We start from the raw sequence: 17,009 nt of genomic DNA on the forward strand, positions 1-17,009 counted from the left end.
ACGTACAAATTGAATGATAGAAGCTATTAATAATGTTGAATAGAACAAGAATTTTGTTCAGGCTTGGTGGCTCATGCTTGTAATCCCAGCACTTTGGGAGGCTGTGGCAGAAGGATAGCTTGGGACACCTCAGCCTCCCAAAATGCTGGGATTACAGGTGTGACCCACCTCTCCCAGCTGAAACTGTTTTCATAATGAATGAATACTTTGCCTTGTCACTGTGATCTCATTTGTACCAATGGTCCAGAAGCAAAGGCGAGTAGAGCAGTTGGTGCTAGCATGAATTGGGCTGTTGCTGTGGTCATGGTATTCTTCACCACACACTCTCAGTATAAAGAAAAGAATAAGCCAGGTTCACCTAAGAATGTCCTTGATGAAATGGTAAAATTCATTAATTTTATGAAGTCTTGACTCTTGAGCACGTCTTTTTAATATTCTGTGTGCTGAAGTGGGCAGTCCTCCAAAAGCCCTTCTGCCGCCTGTTGAAGTATAATGGTGTGTTGGGAGGAAGCACGTTGTTTGAATTGAGAGCTGAATTAATTGCTTTTTGGGTGAAGTACCATTTTTACTTAAACAACTAACAGACAAATGTGTTACTAGATTTGTGTATTTGGCAAGCCTTTTCTTGAAAACGAATGAAGTGAACCCGACACTTCAAGGAAAACAATGCAGTATTTGTTACCAATGATAAAATATGAGGCTTTTGGGTTTTTTATTTTTTTTAAAAAAAAGTGGCCGAGTGCGGTGGCTCACACCTGTAATCCCAGCACTTTGGGAGGTCGAGGTGTTTGGATCACTTGAGGTCAGGAGTTCGAGACCAGCGTGGCCAACATGGCCAAACCCCATCTCTACTAAAAATACAAAAATTAGCCAGGTGTGGTGGTTAGTGCGTCTAATTCCAGCTACTCAGAAGACTGAGGCACAAGAATCACTTGAATCTGGGAGGTGGAGGTTACAGTGAGCTGAGATCTTGGTACTGCATCCATCTAGCTTGGGTGACGGAGTGAGACTCTGTCTCAAAAAAGAAAGAAAAGACAAAGTAGCAGAGATGATGGAAGGAGGGAGGCAGGGGAATAAATATGAATTTTCAAGTGAAAATTAGACTTTTTGGAATGTTTACATCTACTTCCAAGAGCTCAGTGGCTTCCCAGTGCCTAAAGACCTGTCTGAGGAGATGAGTGGTGACATTCACCAATGTGATTTTTGGATATTGCATAATGAAATGTGTCAACATTTGGAAAATCTTCATAACTCACTGAACCAATAATTTTCAAGTGAGAAATGATGATGTTCCAAAATCACATACAAGAAAAAGATTCATTCAGCGTATAAGATAGACTTGCTTCTAGGCAAGATGGAGTGACAGGGACACGTGATGGCAAATGATGCTGCACATCGTTTTGTGTGGCAGTTAGTCATTTGGGTATCTACTTTGGACAAATGTTCAGATCTTTTACCCATTTAAAGATTTTTTTTTTTTTTTTGAGACAGAGTCTTACTTTGTTGCCCAGGCTGTAGTGAAGTGGCATGATCTCGGCTCACTGCAACCTCCACCTTCCTGGTTCAAGCAATTCTTCTGCCTCAGACTCCTGAGTAGCTGCAATGCAGGCACCCAGCACCACACCCTACAGATTTTTTATGTTTTAGTTGAGATAGGGTTTCATCATTGTGGCCAGGTTGGTCTCGAACTCCTGACCTCAGGTGATCCACCCACCTTGGCCTCCCAAAGTGCTGGGATTACAGATGTGAGCCACTGCACCTGGCCTACCCATTTAAAGAATTCTATTAGTTGTCTTTTTGTTTTCCCTATTTATTTAATTATTTATTTAGCATTATACTTTTAGCAAGGATTACGGTCAAATTCCACTCATTTGGCCAGAGACCCTCCTTTAGGTTTTCGAAGAAAACTTCTTCCACATGTAGCACCCCAGATTAGCTGTCTCTTTGTTGTTTTGTTGTTGTTGTTGAGACGGAGTCTCACTCTGTCACTGGGCTGGAGTGCAATGGTGCAATCTCTGCTCACTGCAACCTCTGCCTCCTGGGTTCAAGCGATTGTTCTGCCTCAACCTCCTGAGTAGCTGGGACTACAGGCGTACACCACCACGCCAAGCTAATTTTTGTATTTTTAGTAGAGTCGCGGTTTCATCATGTTGGCCAGGATGGTCTCGATCTCGTGACCTTGTGATCTGCCCATCTTGGCCTCCCAAAGTGCTGGGATTACAGATGTGAGCCACCGCACACGGCCCTTTCTATTGTTAATCTGTGATGTTCTTTTTGAAGGTGTCTTATTAGACTCTCCTTCCTCTAGACTTTGCTATAACAGTCCTATGTCCTTTCTAATCTATCCTAAAACCTATCCAGGTTCAATAAGTACATTATAAAACAAACTATAGCCCGGTTGCAGTTGCTTGGATGTTTCTATTTTCTTGCCTCTGTCTGTTTAAGCTTAAGTATTGAAATTGAGTTCAGCTCCTCAGTTTTCTTATTAGATATTCTCTAAACTCTCTTTTCTGTTTGTCTTACAGCTTCACGGTGATGATATGGCATCTGCCAGCTCCAGCCGGGCAGGAGTGGCCCTGCCTTTTGAGAAGTCTCAGCTCACTTTGAAAGGTGAGTGGCACTGTGTGAAGTCTATCCTGTCTATGGCTATGGAAGAGGGGAAATCTAACCACACCTTTGTCTGGAGAGCGACATTTTGTGAAATAGCTTATGAGTATAACTATTTATTCTCATAGGATTGTCATATTGTAGCTGAGACTCTTGAAGAAGAAAGAAAATAAAGGAGCAGGAAAATAAGGCATTTTTGACTAAAATTGTCTAAAATGTCAATTTCAGCCCAGGTGCAGAGGCTTATGCCTGTAATTCAGCACTTTGGGAGGCTGAGGCAGGAGGACCCCTTAAGCCCAGAAGTTCAAGACCAGCCTGGGAAACACAGAGAAACCCTTTATCTACAAAACATAAAATAATTAGCGTGGCATCATGGTGTATACAAGCTGGTCCTAGCTATTGAGGAGACTGAAGTGGGAGGATCGCTTGTGCGTGGGAGTTTGAGGCTGCACTGAGCCGTGATTGCACCACTGCACTCCAGCCTGGGCTAAAGGGAGAGACCCTTTCCCTGAAACAAAACAAAATAAAATAAAAACTGAATAAACTAAAATGATGCTCTCTTCATGCCCCAGGCTCATTGCTACCTACACTCACTCCCTAGGTGCTTCATCCAAACTCATGGCTTTAAATGCCACCGATAGGAGATCGCTCCTCTGGGCTTTTCCTCTGAACTCCTGATTTATATCCAGTAGCCAGCTTTTTACCTTCACTTGAATATTTAGTAAACATCTAAAATTTAGCCTGTCTATAGCTGAGCTCCTGGGTTTCTTTTCCTCACAGCTGTATCCAACCCATCAGCATATCTGGTTGACTCAATCTTCAAAATGTGTCACTAAAAATTCAGCCACTTCTCACCACCCCTAGGTCCCAGCCTAGTCCAGGCCACCACTGTCTCCACCCTGGGTTAAGGAGTTTGCCTCCTATCCTGTCTCTCTGCTTCTGCACTTTGTCCTCCTTCGGTCACACAGCAGCCAGTGGATCTTGTTAAAATGTAAACTGGGGCCAGGTTAGGTGGCTCATGCCTATAATACCAGCACTTTGGGAGGCCAAGGCAGAAGGATCACTGGAGCCCAGGAGTTTGAGACCAGCCTGAGCAACAGAGCGAGACCCCTGTCTCTACAAAAAATCGGAGGCTGAGGCGGGAGAATCGCTTGAGCAGAAGTATGAGGCTGCAGTGAGCTGTGATCGTAACTCCTCTGCTCAAACCATTCAAGAGTGCTCCATTTCACAGTACAAGTCAAAGCTTCCATGTGGTATGACCCTTCCCTATCCCACATTTCTTATCTCCTGTTCCTGGTTTACATTCACTCTGAGCCAGCCTCCTTGCTCTTCAGTGAATACACTGGGCAGGTGTCTGCCTCTGGGCCTTCACACCTGCTGTTCCTGCTGAGTGGAATGCTTTTCACTTCCTTACTTCCTTAGGCCTTTTCTCAAAAGCTGCCCTCTTTCTGATCCCGTGATCCAAGGCCACCTTCCTCCTTGACTTCATCACATCTATTTTCCTCCCTTCTTTATATTTTTCTTCTCAGCCCTTGTCGCTGTTAAATTAATTCATGTCATTTGTTCCTCTCCTTCAAAAGATTGTAAGATCCACAGTAACAGAGATTTTTGTCTGCTTTGGTCACTGTGAACTAACTACCCCAGCCACTAGAACAGTGCCTGACACATAGTGGGCCCCCAGTAAATAGTGGCTGAATGAAAGGATGTTGCTTCAGGTTCCATAGCTCTGCAGTCATCACAGATGGGAGAGTGGCTCTCAGTATCTGAGCTCAGGCACCTCAGCCTGGTCCTCCGGAGGCAAAATTGTATCTCTTGAGAATATTTTTCATAAGTATTTTTGAAATGCAAATGTTATTTATATAATATACCCAGGTAGTTCAAAATTCTTACTTTTTAATTTTATTATTATATTTTGAAAGAGAGTCTCACCCTGTCGCCCAGGCTGGAGTGCAGTGGCGCCATCTTGGCTCACTGTGATTTCTGCCTCATGGATTGAAGTGATTCTACTGTTTTAGCTTCCTGAGTAGCTGAGATTACAGGTGTGTGCCACCATGCCCGACTAATCTTTTTTGTTTGTTTGTTTTTGAGACGGAGTCTTGTTCTGTTGCCCAGGCTGGAGTGCAGTGGCATGATCTCAGCTCACTGTAACCTCTGCCTCCCAGGTTCAAATTCTTCTGCCTCAGCCTCCTGAGTAGCTGGGATTACAGGTGTGTGCCACCGTGCCTGGCTAATTTTTGTATTTTTAGTAGAGATGGGGTTTCACCATATTGGCCAAGCTGGTCTCAGATTCCTGACCTCGTGATCTGCCCACCTCGGCCTCCCAAAGTGCTGGGATTACAGGCGTGAGCCACTGTGTCCAGCCAGTGTTTAGCATCTTATCATATATTTAAGGGCAGTTTGTATTTCCTTTTCTATGGATTGCCTGTTCATGTTCTTTGTGTATTTCTTATTACATTGTTTCTTTTTTTTTGTAGTCTTAAAATATTTTAATTCTATTTCTTGGAGTCTTTTGCCTGCTTCTTCCCTTTTGAGTAGGGAGATGAGTTAGAGTGAACTAATAGGGTTTTGAACTTGGGACTACAGACTGTTACCTAATACAGACTATTACAGACTATGACCTAGACTTAGCAAGTCTAGGTCAAAGTGGAAGTTGGCCCATAGGACCTCGTAACATCCTAAGGTCTCTGTCTTGGGGCTATATTATTCAGCCACACACACTTACTTCTCTTCTTTTATTTATTTTATTTTATTTTATTTTTTGAGAAGGAGTCTCACTCTGTCATCCAGGCTGGAGTACAGTGATACAATCTCGGCTCACTGTAACCTCCACCTCCCAAGTTCAAGCAATCCTACTGTCTCAGCCTCCAGAGTAGCTGGGATTACAGGTGCACGCCACCATGCCTGGCTAATTTTTGTATTTTTAGTAGAGACAGGGTTTCATCATATTGGTCAGGCTGGTCTCAACTCCTGACCTCAGGTGATCCACCTGCCTTGGCCTCCCAAAGTGCTGGGATTACAGGCATGAGCCACGGTGCCTGGCCTCTTTTCTTTTTTTGAGACAGAGTTGGAGTGTAGTGGTATGATTACAGCTCATTGCAGCTTCCAACTGGGTTCAAGCAATCCCCCTGGCTCAGCCTTGTAAGTAGCTAGGAGTATAAGTGTACACCACCATGCTTAGCTAATTTTTAATTTTTTAAAATAGAGATAGGTCTTGCTATGTTGTCCAGGCTGGTTTCAAACTCCTGGACTCAAGCAATCCTCCCACCTTGGCCTCTTAAAGTGCTGGGATTAAAGGTGTGAGCCACTGTGCCCAGCCAGCAGACATTTACTTCTAAAGGCTTTTCTGTTGCCTTTCTTCAAGGTGAATTTGCTTACCAGGGTGAAAAGAGTTAGCTTGATAGTATTGGTGTATCTCATTATATGCTTTTTTTTTTTTTTTTTTGAGACGGAGTCTTGCTCTGTTGCCCAGGCTGGAGTACAGTGGTGGGATCTCAGCTCACTGCAACCTCCGCCTCTGAGGTTTAAGTGATTCTTCTGTCTCAGCCTCCTGAGTAGCTAGGACTACAGGTGTGCGCCACCATGCCCAGCTAATTTTTTTTTTTTTGTAGTTTTAGTAGAGATGGGGTTTCACCATATTGCCCAGGCTGGTCTTGAACTCTTGACCTCATGATCCACCTGCCTTGGGCTCCCAAAGTGCTGGGATTACAGGCGTGAGCCACCGTGACTGGCCAGGCATTATACGCATATTTAACCTACAGAGATTCGGTAATACCATTCAAGAAAATGGTGGGTGGAAAGAGAAAGAGACATAACTATTTATATAATGCAGGTGGTTCTTTTTCCCATGCATTTCTTAAGGAAAGCTGATAGGGTAACCTGTGGGGTGTGACTGTGTGGTTCCCAGTTCCACTGTGCCTGCCCACAGAGTGATCCTAAAGTTTTAAGGTATATTTTTAAATGCATCAAGGCCCTTAAATGTAGGCCAGCTATTTTATTTGGTATTTTACTAGAGGAACACTGATAAATTGATCTCTGAAAAGCATAGTATAATAAAACAAAAAATGGACTCTTTGGAACTTATTGAGAAACCAGATGCCACACTCTATTGTGGTCCCTTCTTAAGAGCTTTTTCAGCGTATATAATTTTGTCATTATGTGATTTTTGCCTTATTTGTTGACTTTAAAAGCTAAATCCCACATGAAGTCATGACTCCATGTATAAAGATATATTTCTTTTCTTTTCTTTTTTTTTTGAGATGGAGTCTCACTCTGTCACCCAGGCTGGAGTGCAGTGGCACAATCTCGGCTCAATGCAACCTCCGCCTTCTGGGTTCAAGCAATTCTCTTGCCTCAGCCTCATGAGTAGCTGGGATTACAGGTGCGCTCCACCACGCCCAGCTCATTTTTCTATTAGTAGAGACAGAGTTTCACCACGTTGGTCAGGCTGGTCTTGAACTCCTGACCTGGTGATCTGCCTGCCTTGGCCTCGCAAAGTGCTGGGATTACAGTCATGATACATTTCATGAAAGAGACTTTCTGGATAAACTTGCTTGTGTCTTGAGGCCTTTATTTTGGCCTGTCTTTTAAGAACAAGAAACGTTCAAAATACCACCCTGCCAATTAATGGTAAGTTACAAATATGTCAGTGGAGAGACCTGGCCAACTCCACATTAAGCAAGTATTCAAACTTGGTATTCCAATCGCAGGACAACCTAATATATGTGATAAGAGGTACATGACATAACTTATGCAGTATTATTCTTTCTTTTGGTTCAGGGCCTCACTCTGTTAGCTAGGCTAGAGTGCAGTGGCACAATTACAGTGCACTGCAGCCTCAACCTCCCGGGTTCCAGGGATACTCCCATCTCAGCCTCCCATGTAACTGGGATTACAGGTGTGAGCCACTACACCTGGCTAATAGTTTATTTTTTGTAGATACGGGGTCTTGCTCTGGTGCCCAGGCTTGTCTCGAATTCCTGGGTTCAGGTGGCCTTCCACCTCAGACTCCCAAAATGTTACAATTATAGGTTGAGTGACTGTACTGTGCCTGGCCTTTAAACTCAGTCTAATCATGAGGAAACAATTGTAATCACCCAGTGGGTTCTTCTTGCCCACTGCACAGAAAAAATAAATTCACTGGGCACAATGGCTCATGTCTGCAATCCCAGCACTTTGAGAGGCCGAGGCAGTTGGATCACGAGGTCAGGAGTTCAAGACCAGTCTGGCCAAGATGGTGAAACACTGAAAAAATTAGCTGGACACAGTGGCAGGTGCCTGTAATCCCAGCTACTCTGGAGGCTGAGGCAGAGAATTGCTTGAGTCCAGGAGGTGGAGGTTGCAGTGAGCCGAGATTGCACCACTGTACTCCAGCCTGGGCAACAGAGTGAGACTCTGTCTAAAAAAAAAAAAAGAAAAGAAAAAACAATTCACTAAGACTGTAGCATTGCATTAGAGAAAGAGTTTAATCGACACAAAACAGGCCACATGGGAAGACAGAGTTATCACTCAAATCAGTTTCCCTGGAGGCTCAGAGATTAGGGTTTTTATGGACAATTTGACAGGCAGGGGACTAGGGAATGGGTGCTGCTGATTGGTTGGGGATGGGATTATAGAGGTGTAGAAAATGGTCCTCCTATGCTGAGTCTGCTTCTGGGTGAAGCCACAGGACGATTTGTATCATGAGTCAAGTCACAGGCCCAGGCAAGGTCAGTAGGTTGCCAGAAAGTCAGAAAAAATCTCAAAAGACCCTAGGTTCTGCAGTAGCGGAGTTACATGTAGGAGCAATTGGGGAGGTCACAAATCTTTTTATTTATATTTATTTATTTATTTTTTGTTTTAACTGCTCACCTTCAACTGTCTTGATCGAATTATTTTTATTTTTTGAAGATGGGGTTTCACCATGTTGGTCAGGCTGGTCTTGAACTCTCGACCTCAGGTGATCTGCCCACCTCGGCCTCCAAAGTGCTTGGATTACAGGCATGAGCCACCATGCCCGGCCAGAGGTCACAAATCTTGTGACCTTGCATCACATGACTCCTGAGTGTAAGGGATTATAGCAACTATACTTGCCTCTTATTAGGATTCAAACCCCTCCCATAATCCTAACCTTGTGGCTGTTCATTAGTTTTACAAAGGTGGTTTAGTTTTTGGAAGGGCTATTACTATCCTTGCTCTTTTTTTTGAGACAGGGCCTTGCTCTGTCACCCAGGCTGGAGTGCAGTGGCACAGTCTCAGCTCACTGCACCTTCCACCTCCCAGGTTCAAGCAGTTCTTGTGCCTCAGCCTCCCAAGTAGCTGGGACTACAGGTGTGCACCACCACACCTGGATAAGTTTTGTATTTTTAGTAGAGATGAGGTTTCACCAAGTTGGCAAGGCTGGTTTCAAACTCCTAGCCTCAAGGGATCCACCCACTTCAGCCTCCCAAAGTGCTGGGATTATAGGCGTGAGCCATCATGCACAGCTATTCTTGCTTTAAGATTAAACTATAGGCTGGGTATAGTGGCTCATGGCTGTAATCCCATCACTTTGAGAGGCTGAGGTGGGTGGATTGCTTTGAGCTCATGCTCAAAGTTTGAGACTAGCCTGGGCAACATGGAAATGCCATCACTACAAAAAATACAAATATGAGCCAGTCCTGGTGGCTCACACCTGTAGTCCCAGCTGCTTGGGAGGCTGAGGTGGAAGGATCACTTGAGCCCCAGAGGTGGAGGCTGTAGTGAGACCAGATCACACCACTGCATTGCAGCCTAGCCAGCAGAGGGAGACCCTTCTCAAAAAAAAAAAATAAATAAATAAGATAAAACTATAAATTTCTCTCAAAATAAGCTTAGTTTATGCCCAGGAATGAATGACCAAGGACAGCTTGGACATCAGAAGTAAGATGGAGTCAACTGTGTTGGACTTCTCTGTCATAGTTTTACAAAGGCAGTTTCACAATCAGATAAATGTAGAATTTGGTGCATTCTATAAAACAGCTGGTGGAAGTCTTTAAAAATCATTGTCACCTTGGCAAAGCTGCTAGGATTATACAAGAAAAAAACTAAAGTTAAACAAAAATCATTGCAATGGAAAAGAAGGGAGGACATTCTAGAATTTAAAAGATTAAGGAGATAGTAGCCACAGGCAATTCACATTTATTGATTAGATACTGAATTGGGGGAAAATGGCTTTAAAAATTTGGGGACTGGGCAGATGGCTCATGTTTGTAATCCCAACACTTTGGCAAGCTCTGGCAGGTGGATCACTTGAGGCCAGGCAGATTCCTTGAGCCCAGGAGTTTGAGATCAACCTGGCCACTGGGGCAAAAACCCGTCTCTACAAAGAAATTAAAAAGTTAGCCAGGCATGGTAGTACATGCTGGTAGTCCCAGCTACGCTGGAGGCTGAGGTGGGAGGATCGCTTCAGCTGAGGAGATCGAGGCTGCAGTGAGCTGTGATCGTGTCACTGTACTCCAGCCTGTCTACAACCTACTTTTAAATGGTTTACCAAGAAAAAAAGTGTGGATATATATACACACACATACATACATAGAGACATAGATGACATGTATCTATAACCTGTGGTGTCCAATAGAATAGTCACTGTAGTCACATAGAACTATTTACACTTCATTAAAATTATCTAACATTTAAGAATCGTATCCTATTTGCACTAGCCATATTTCAAGTGTCAGTAGCCACATGTGTCTCATGGGAGGGTATTGGGCAGCACAGATGTAGAACATTTCGTCATCACAGAAGTTCACTTGGGTAGTGATGCTGTAGACCGACGCACACACACTCACAAACACACACACACCCAACGGAAAGCAGATGTGGCAAAATGATAACAATTGGTGAAGAGTATACAGTATTTATTATTTTATTTCAACATTTTTTTTTTTTTTGAGACAGAGTCTTGCTCCATCGTCCAGGCTGGAGTGCAGTGGTGCGATCTCAGCTCACTGCAACCTCCGCCTCCCGAGTTCAAGCAATTCTCGTGCCTCAGCCTCCTGAGTAGCTGGGACTACTGTTGTGCCCCACCATGCCCAGCTAATTTTTATATTTTCAGTAGAGACAGGGTTTTGTTATGTTGCCTGGGTGGGTCTCAAACTCCTGGCCTCAAGTGATCCGCCCGCCTCAGCCTCCCAAAGAGCTGGGATTACAGGCGTGGGCCGCCACGCCCGGCTTCAAAATAAGAACACTAGCCAGGCGTGGTGGCTCACACCTGTAATTCCAGCACTTTGGGAGGCTGAGGTGGGCGGATCACCTGAGGTCAGGAGTTCGAGACCAGCCTGACCAATATGGTGAAACCCTGTCTTTAAAAAAAAAAAAGTAAATTAAAAAAAAGAATACTAAATGCCACATACGATCCTAGTTGGGGACCTGCACCAGAACAAATCTTTGTTTCTTTCCTTCTTTCTTGCTCTCTTGCTTTTTTTTTTTTTTTTGTGCACTATGATGGGCATTGATAGGACAATTGGCAAAACGTGAATAAAGTCTGTAGATTAAATCTTAGTATTATAAAAAATTAAATGTCCTGATTTTGATCATTGTGCTATTGGTTATATTAGAAAATGTGTTTGTTGGGAAATATAACCAGAATTGTTTAGGAGTAAAGGGGCACAACGTCTACAGCTCACTCTCAAAGTTTCAGGAAAAAATGTGCATGTGTATGAGCACAGAGACTCCTTAACTTACAGTGGGGTTACATCCTGAAAAATCCATCCTAAGTTGAAAATATCGCAAGTTGAGAATGCATCTGACACTCCTAACCTGCCGAGTGTCATAGCCCAGCCTAGCCTACCCTAAATGTGCTGAGGACACCTGAATTAGCTGAGGACACTTCCATAACCTGCAGCTAGGTGAGATGATCTGGAAAAGCGGGATATGGCTGAGTATCAGTTGTTTGCCCCGTGATCACGTGGCTGACTGGGGCTTGGGCTCACTGCCCCTACCCAGAGTACTGCATGTTACTATTCTGCAAAAAGACCAAAATCCAAAATTTAAAGTGCAGTTTTTACTGAATGCATATCGCTTTCGCACCGTTGTAAAGTCAAACGTCCTAAGTCCTGCACCATTTGTAGTCTCCATTTTTTTTAAAGGCATGTAGATCCATGCTCTTACCACCAGGTGGCCTCAGTTAACCTTGGTCCGTGTGTTAATCACTGCGCCTCATTTTTCTACCCTGGGCCATGCCTTAGTATCACAAACCTTTATTCCTAGTACTGTCCCCTTGTCGCTTCTGAATCTTAGCTACAGCTGATTTTTAAAAATCTCTTGCCTTCCTCCCTTCTGTTCCTTTGGGGCCTGGAGAAGACAATTACTGCTATAAAAAATCTGAAGGTGAATTTGGCCTTTACCGAGTTGTAGACACCATTATAGGACTGTCACGTTTCCGAAGAGTCTGGGAGAGATTTGCTTATACTCAAACAGGGAAGCTCAGGCTAGGATAGTCTTGCCATCACGGGCAAGGGAGCATCAGTTGTATCTCTGATTTGGGGCAGGATGGGAGACGTCTAGATGTGTTTCACCCTGGCGACCTGGTGTTTCCACCGTGGGTGATGTACACTAGGATGCCCGTCCAGCTCCTTGTCGTGGTGCTTGCTAAGCTCTGTGCTCTGTGAGTCAGTCTTTGGTTTGCTGGTCCCAAATGAGTATCAGAATTGTTGCCACAGGAGGGCTATGAGCAGCAGAAGAAATGTAGATGGCTAACGACACCTGGAAAAAATATTCAACCTCAGCGCCCACCTCGGCCTCCCAAAGTGCTGGGATTACAGGCGTGAGCCACCACGCCCAGCCAATTTATAAATTTTAATGGAAATAAATAATCTTCTTAATATTTCATATTAGATAAATTAAATCTAATATTCCACAGAGCAACAATAGAACAAATAAGTGAAGTTCAATAATGATGTGCAACATGGTGTGGAATCAGGCTGGCTGCACAGTCTGGCTTGTGGCTCCCTGGCTATATAGCCTGGAGCAATGACCTCGCCTCTCAAGCCTGTTTTCTCCTGGGTAAAATGGGGTGATAATGTATTCCTGGCCTCATGGGTTTGTTGTGAGGATTCAGTGAGATAATGTATGCACATGGCATAGTGTCTTTAGTAAGTACTCATAAAATCTTAAATATTATTTTTATTTCGATTAAAATTTATAAATTGGCCATGCACGGTAGCTCACGCCTGTAATCCCAGCACTTTGAGAGGCTGAGGCAGATGGATCACCTGAGGTCAGGAGTTTGAGACCAGCCTGGCCAACATGGTGAAACCCCGTCTCTACTAAAAATACAAAAATTAGCCGGGTGTGGTGGCATACACCTGTAATCCCAGCCCGAAGGCTGAGGCAGGAGAATAACTTGAACCCAGGAGCGGGAGGTTGCAGTGAGCCGAGATCGTGCCATTACACTCCAGCCTTGGCAATGAGAGCAAAACTCTGTCTTGCCAAAAAAAAATATATATATATATATATATATATTTATTTATGTATTCATTAGATATGGGGTCTCGCTATGTTCCCAGGCTGTTCTTAAAACTCTTGAAATCCTGGGCTGAAGGAGTCCTCCTGCCTTGGCCTCCCAAAATGCTGGGATTCCAGGCACGAGTCACCATGCCCAGCCTTAGCTATTCTGAGCAACCTCAGCCTGCTGGGTTCAAGCGATTCTCTTGCCTCAGCCTCCCAAGTAGCTGGAACTACAGGTGCCCATGCCCAGCTAAATTTTTGTATTTTAGTAGACATGAGGTTTCACCATGTTGCCCAGGCTGATCTGGAACTCCTGAGCTCAGGCAATCTGCCAGCCTTGGCCTCCCAAAATGCTAGGATTACAGGCATGAGCCATCGCACCCGGCCTACACTATATTTTTAACTCATGTGATTTGTAAAAGTGAAAAAGCGTAGCCCTCTGGTGAAATGAATATACTCTGGTAGCCCTGATGGGGGGTGGGCTACGTGGGTTTACCTTTCTTGGAAAGGAATGGGCAGTTTTAAGAACTTTAAAAGATGTTCATGTCCTTTGGAGGAATACTCAAGAAAGGCATGCAGTTGTATACTTTCACAGTAATTTCCCCAAAGTTAATAATTGCAAGCAGTCTATTCAACAATGAAAGAATATGGGCTTGTATTACAGTCATTTGAGATTGACTTATGGGGGTGAAGAATTTTTAAACAATTGAAGAAATAAAAGATGAAAATCTGAAAGACAATTTCCCAATGATAAATTGGTAATGATGGTCACCGGCGGTTATCCCAGTGGTTTCAGGTTAGGGATGATTTTTTTTTTCTTATATTTCATATTGTTTTGTGTGTGTGTACTCACCTTTCTTTACAAAGTTTTTGAAATCAAGACAAAACAAAAGTTACTGATTTATTTTTTAAAGAAACAATGAAAAAGAGCTGGAACATCTGCCACAGGGGGGCATCTGGGAGCCCTGGGACTCATCTTTGACTTTTTCGTTCTTTCTCACCCAGTGGTGTCTGCAAAGCCCAAGGTACATAATCGTCAACCTCGAATTAACTCCTACGTGGAGGTGGCGGTGGATGGACTCCCCAGCGAGACCAAGAAGACTGGGAAGCGCATTGGGAGCTCTGAGCTGCTCTGGAACGAGATCATCATTTTGTAAGCAAAAGCCCCTTCTTTTTGCGTGCAGTAAGATGGGGGAAAGAGAGAGGGTGCTCTGAGGGGGTTGTGGGAGGTACAGATTCACTGTGGCACCTCTGACTTTTTCTGCCTGTGGTACCCAAGGTGCCTCTCTTTAGGTGTTCCTACACCACTGAGCGCATAGAGCGTTCATTATTAGCTAGAGGGTAACAGGGTCAGCTTTGAGGGGGGCAGGGATATATGTGGGTATCTGTCTGTTTTGATTCCCCCTCCCCAAGATGTCAGCAGTTTAGTTTAACTGTTTTCTTCTAAGTTATAGGAATGATTGCTTGGATGTAGTGAATCAGGCATTTGTTTTCCAGGAATGTCACGGCCCAGAGTCATTTGGATTTAAAGGTCTGGAGCTGCCATACCTTGAGAAATGAACTGCTAGGCACCGCGTCTGTCAACCTCTCCAATGTCTTGAAGAACAATGGGGGCAAAAGTATGTATGATGAAGGGGGTGCCGACGTGATTCATTGGTGGGGATGGGAGGACCTGGCAGATGAACCCGATGCTGTAGTTTTCCCCAGGACTAGGGGCTGTGGTACCTCTGTTCTCCTTGGATGCCATCTTTGGAGTTTTAGGAAGGCTGAGGACTCCTCTCTGCCTCCTTGCAGAGTTTAGCCCTCTTTGTCCAGGTTCTCTATTAGTGGGATGCAGTGGTGTGTTACCTTTGATCCTTCCTTAGGGACTGGAAACTTTCTGCTCCTCTTCCCAATGCAGGAGATGTGTAACATGTTGAATGAAACTGTCAAATGCCTCTAACCTAAATCATTGCTTTTCTAACCTGAACCCTAAAACAGAATCAAGGAGCTGTGTGTATATGTGTGTGTGTGTGCATGTGTGCACGTGTGTGTCTGTTTGGGACAGTGTTACAAATAGTGCCCTGTGCTTACTCAGCACTCAGTAAACATTTACTGGACGTTGGAATGTGATGGAAACGCCATCTGAATTAGCCAGCATGCCTGTACGTCACGGACGTATAAATCCTCATCTATTTATTGCTGTTTGTGGTCAGTGGCATGGCCCATGGCTGTGGTATTGGACCCTCCTTCATAAAGACTCTATTCAGAGTGGTACCATATGTGGCGAATGAATGGCATGGAAAGAAAGGCTCCTTTTTCTCTTGATGTCTACAAAGTATTTTCTGAAAGTGGATGTAGCTTAAGAGAGTGGCGGGGGTGGGGAGCATTGAGTCCCAGTGAGCGTGTTGCATTGATTTAAGAGTCTTTCTTTTCTTTCCAAGCCTGTCCTTTTAAGCGATGGGCCACTTGAAAGGTCTTTGAGCCTCCTCTGGTCTTTTCCTTTCTGCTGGGCACATAGAGATGTGCTGAACCCACTTTGGCCTGAGGAATTGTTTAAGACCAGAGATGCGCCTCCTTTTAATCCTGCAGAGAACTCCCTGATTGCTTTGTCTTCTGAGTTGGTGTTTATTTTCCCGAACACTAGCCAGCCTTTTGTAATTTGATCATAAGGGAAAATTCTATTTATTGCGGTACTTGGGAAATATACTTGAGGAAAGCCTCATATTAGGATGCAGCAACCAGCATGAGCGTCCTTTTTTCTTCTTCATTTGCCCAGCCAGTATACTTTTGCTTTTGGCTAGCAAAAGTTATTGTAGAGACTGTAAACTATGGAAAAGCACAGATACACAAATAAAACAAAATAAAACAAAATTTGCCTGCAGAGCACAGCACCTAGTGATAGTTGTTGTTTTTTCTTACTTTCTTTTCTTTCCTTTTTTTTTTTGATGGAGTCTTACTCTGTTGCCCAGGCTGGAGTGCAGTGGCATGATCTCGGCTCACTGCAACCTCCACCTCCCAGGTTCAAGTGATCCTCCTGCCTCAGCCTCCCAAGTAGCTGGGATTACACATGCATGCCACCATGCCCAGCTAATTTTTGTAGTTTTAGTAGAGATGAGATTTCACCATATTGGCCAGACTGCTCTCGAACTCCTGACCTCAAGTGATCCACCTGCCTCGACCTCCCCAAGTGCTGGAATTGCAGGTGTGAGCCACTGCACCTGGCCTGATAGTTATTGTTAATGTTTTTTTAAAAGCAATTTTACTACTGGGCAGGGTGGCTCACGCCTGTAATCCCAATACTTTGGGAGGCTGAGGCAGTGGATCACCTGAGGTTAGGATTTTGTGACCAGCCTGGCCAACGTGACGCAACCCCATCTCTACTAAAAAAAATACAAAAATTAGCCTGGGATGGTGATGGGTGCCTCTAATTCAGGCTACTCAGGTGGCCGAGACAGGAGAATCGCTTGAACCCAGGAGGTGGAGATTGCGGTAAGCCGAGATTGTGCCGTTGCATTCCAGCCTTGTGACAGAGCAAGACAGCCTCCAAAAAAAAAAAAATTTTACTTTAATTAATTAATTTTTATTTTTATTTATTTATTTGTTTTGAGACAGGTTTCTTACTTGGTTACTCATGCTGGAGTGAAGTGGTGTGATCTCGGCTGACCACAGCCTCTGCTCCTGGGCTCAAGTGATCCTCCCACCTCAGCCCCCACCCCTAGTAGCTGGGACCACAGGCACATGCCACCACGGCCTGGCTGTATTTCATATTTTTAGTAGAGAGTCGATTTCACTATGTTGCCAGGATGGTTTGGAACTCCTGAGCTCAAGTGATTCATCTGTCTTGTCCTTCCAAAGTACTAGGATTACAGGTGTGAGCCACTGCATCTGGCCATTTAATTAATTTCTAAATTGTGATGGGATCTCGTTATGTTGCCCAGGCTGGAGTGTAGTGGCTATTTATGGCCATTATCACAGCT

General features: G+C 44.2%; 1 protein-coding gene across 2 annotated transcripts in view; it reads left to right on the top strand.

The window, feature by feature from the left end:
* The window catches only part of WWP2 (WW domain containing E3 ubiquitin protein ligase 2), a 181,896-nt gene that overhangs the window by 28,138 nt on the left and 136,749 nt on the right, over positions 1–17,009 (top strand). The window contains exons 1-4 of one of the 2 annotated variants that reach the window (XM_012437473.3): positions 181–255; positions 2,526–2,610; positions 14,056–14,203; positions 14,548–14,669. In XM_012437473.3, the coding sequence (XP_012292896.2) occupies positions 199–255; positions 2,526–2,610; positions 14,056–14,203; positions 14,548–14,669 (412 nt within the window). In that variant the 5' untranslated portion in view covers positions 181–198. Of the gene's footprint in view, positions 1–180; positions 256–2,525; positions 2,611–14,055; positions 14,204–14,547; positions 14,670–17,009 lie in introns of those variants that run through there. The other variant, XM_012437474.3, reaches the window with a different exon arrangement.

Source organism: Aotus nancymaae, unplaced genomic scaffold (genome assembly GCF_030222135.1).
Source record: "Aotus nancymaae isolate 86718 unplaced genomic scaffold, 86718_ANA_hifiasm-v0.15.2.pri h1tg000030l, whole genome shotgun sequence".
NCBI lineage: Eukaryota > Metazoa > Chordata > Mammalia > Primates > Aotidae > Aotus > Aotus nancymaae.